The 1,576-nt window shown below is 45.6% G+C and overlaps 1 protein-coding gene across 1 annotated transcript in view; it reads right to left on the bottom strand.

The window, feature by feature from the left end:
- The window catches only part of SDAD1 (SDA1 domain containing 1), a 34,577-nt gene that overhangs the window by 22,340 nt on the left and 10,661 nt on the right, over nucleotides 1-1,576 (bottom strand). The window contains 1 exon segment of the mRNA XM_006779341.2: nucleotides 926-983. Within this exon segment, the coding sequence (XP_006779404.1) occupies nucleotides 926-983 (58 nt within the window).

Below are 1,576 nucleotides of genomic sequence, written 5' to 3'. Positions count from 1 at the left end.
AATTCTGACAGTTGTGTCCTGTTTCTTTGTCTCCACATTTTTTATGCTTTCTTGGTGCACCCCCTTGTGGTCTTAGTGTGCAGTCTTCTTATAGTGAAGCCTTGATTGTTGTAGGTAATACTAGGGGGGATTTGACCTCCAGGCCAACTGGCTGGGAGAATCAGCTGTGTCTGCAGTGGGAGAACCTCTGTCCTCTACGGAGGTGCTAATCTAGCCTTTGCCTAAGGCTATCCCGCAAATGCCTCTGTGCAGGGCTTGGGCGGGGCGGGTCCCAGGGGATCAACAGGGCGAGCAGAGTGACTAGTTATGGCTGCTCTCAGTCCCGTCCCCAGCGGCTCTGCCTCTCAGAGCCCCAGCAACTGCTGCAAACCTCGGAGAGAAAGCTGCCCTCGAGTTCCGACCGAGGCCAGACAGTCCCGCTTCTCCCGTTTGAGTCTGAGTCCCTAGAGACTCGCCCGGCTCTGGAGCTCAGAGTCTGACGCTACCTCCCGATTGTAAACAACAACCGCACCCTCCGCGCCGCCAGCCCGCTCCGCGCGCACTCCGCACCTGAGTATTTCACTTCAGCACTGCGCCTCCTCTGAGTCTGGGTATGATAGTCTCTGTCCTCCTAGTTGTAGAGCTTCCACTCAGCCAGCCTTCCTGTGGTTCTGGATGATGTCCATTCCGTCTTTTAGGTTTATTTTGATTTGGTTGTTCAAGGCAGCAATCTCCGGCATTAACCTATGCCGCCATCTTGGTTTTTTCCTTTCTAATTTTGACTCTTTTAAAGCACAGGTTGATGAAGCAGGAAATGGCGTATACACAGAGCACCAGTAAAATGAACTACATACTCCCTCTTCCTCGTATACCATTCTCCTTTACTCTCTATGGAGAAGCAGACCACTCACAAACAGTGCCTTCACACAGCCACACAGATGCTCACCTTGGTGACCTTAGAGAAACACGCCGTTGTTATCACATTGACAGTTTTGGCATCGTTCCTGGGGAAAGACAAATGAATGTTATAAAGTAAGTTTTCATTCTATTGTATTTGACAGCACAATGGCACAAAATAAATAGTATAATAAACATTTCTGACTTTTTAGAATTCCTAGCTATAACAATTTTAAAAAGTCATAAGTTGCTAGTCAACCACAGTTTGATTACTTAATTTAATACTAATTAAACCTAAGCTCAGTCTTACTTCAGAAAATTATGCAGTCATTAAGACGCACTCATGGCCCTGGCTGGGTAGCTCAGTTGGTTTGAGCAATATCCTGATACACCAAGATTGTGAGTTTGATCCCCGGGCAGGGCACATACAATAAGCATGTCAAACTCATGGCCGGCAGGCCACATGTGGCCCACAGTGCATATTTTTGCGGCCCAGCCAATATAACGGTATGTAAGAAACGTTTAATAAAAATTCCGTAACTTAATTTTTACAATATCCTGTTATACAGTGATGGCGAACCTAACATGCATGTCAGGTGACACGCGAACTCATTTTTTTGGTTGATTTTTCTTTGTTAAATGGCATTTAAATATATAAAATAAATATCAAAAATATAAGTCTTTGTTTTACTATGGTTGC

Source organism: Myotis davidii, unplaced genomic scaffold (genome assembly GCF_000327345.1).
Source record: "Myotis davidii unplaced genomic scaffold, ASM32734v1 scaffold892, whole genome shotgun sequence".
NCBI lineage: Eukaryota > Metazoa > Chordata > Mammalia > Chiroptera > Vespertilionidae > Myotis > Myotis davidii.
The sequence above is the reverse complement of the archived record's forward strand: the minus strand, read 5'-3'. Positions and strand labels throughout refer to the sequence as shown.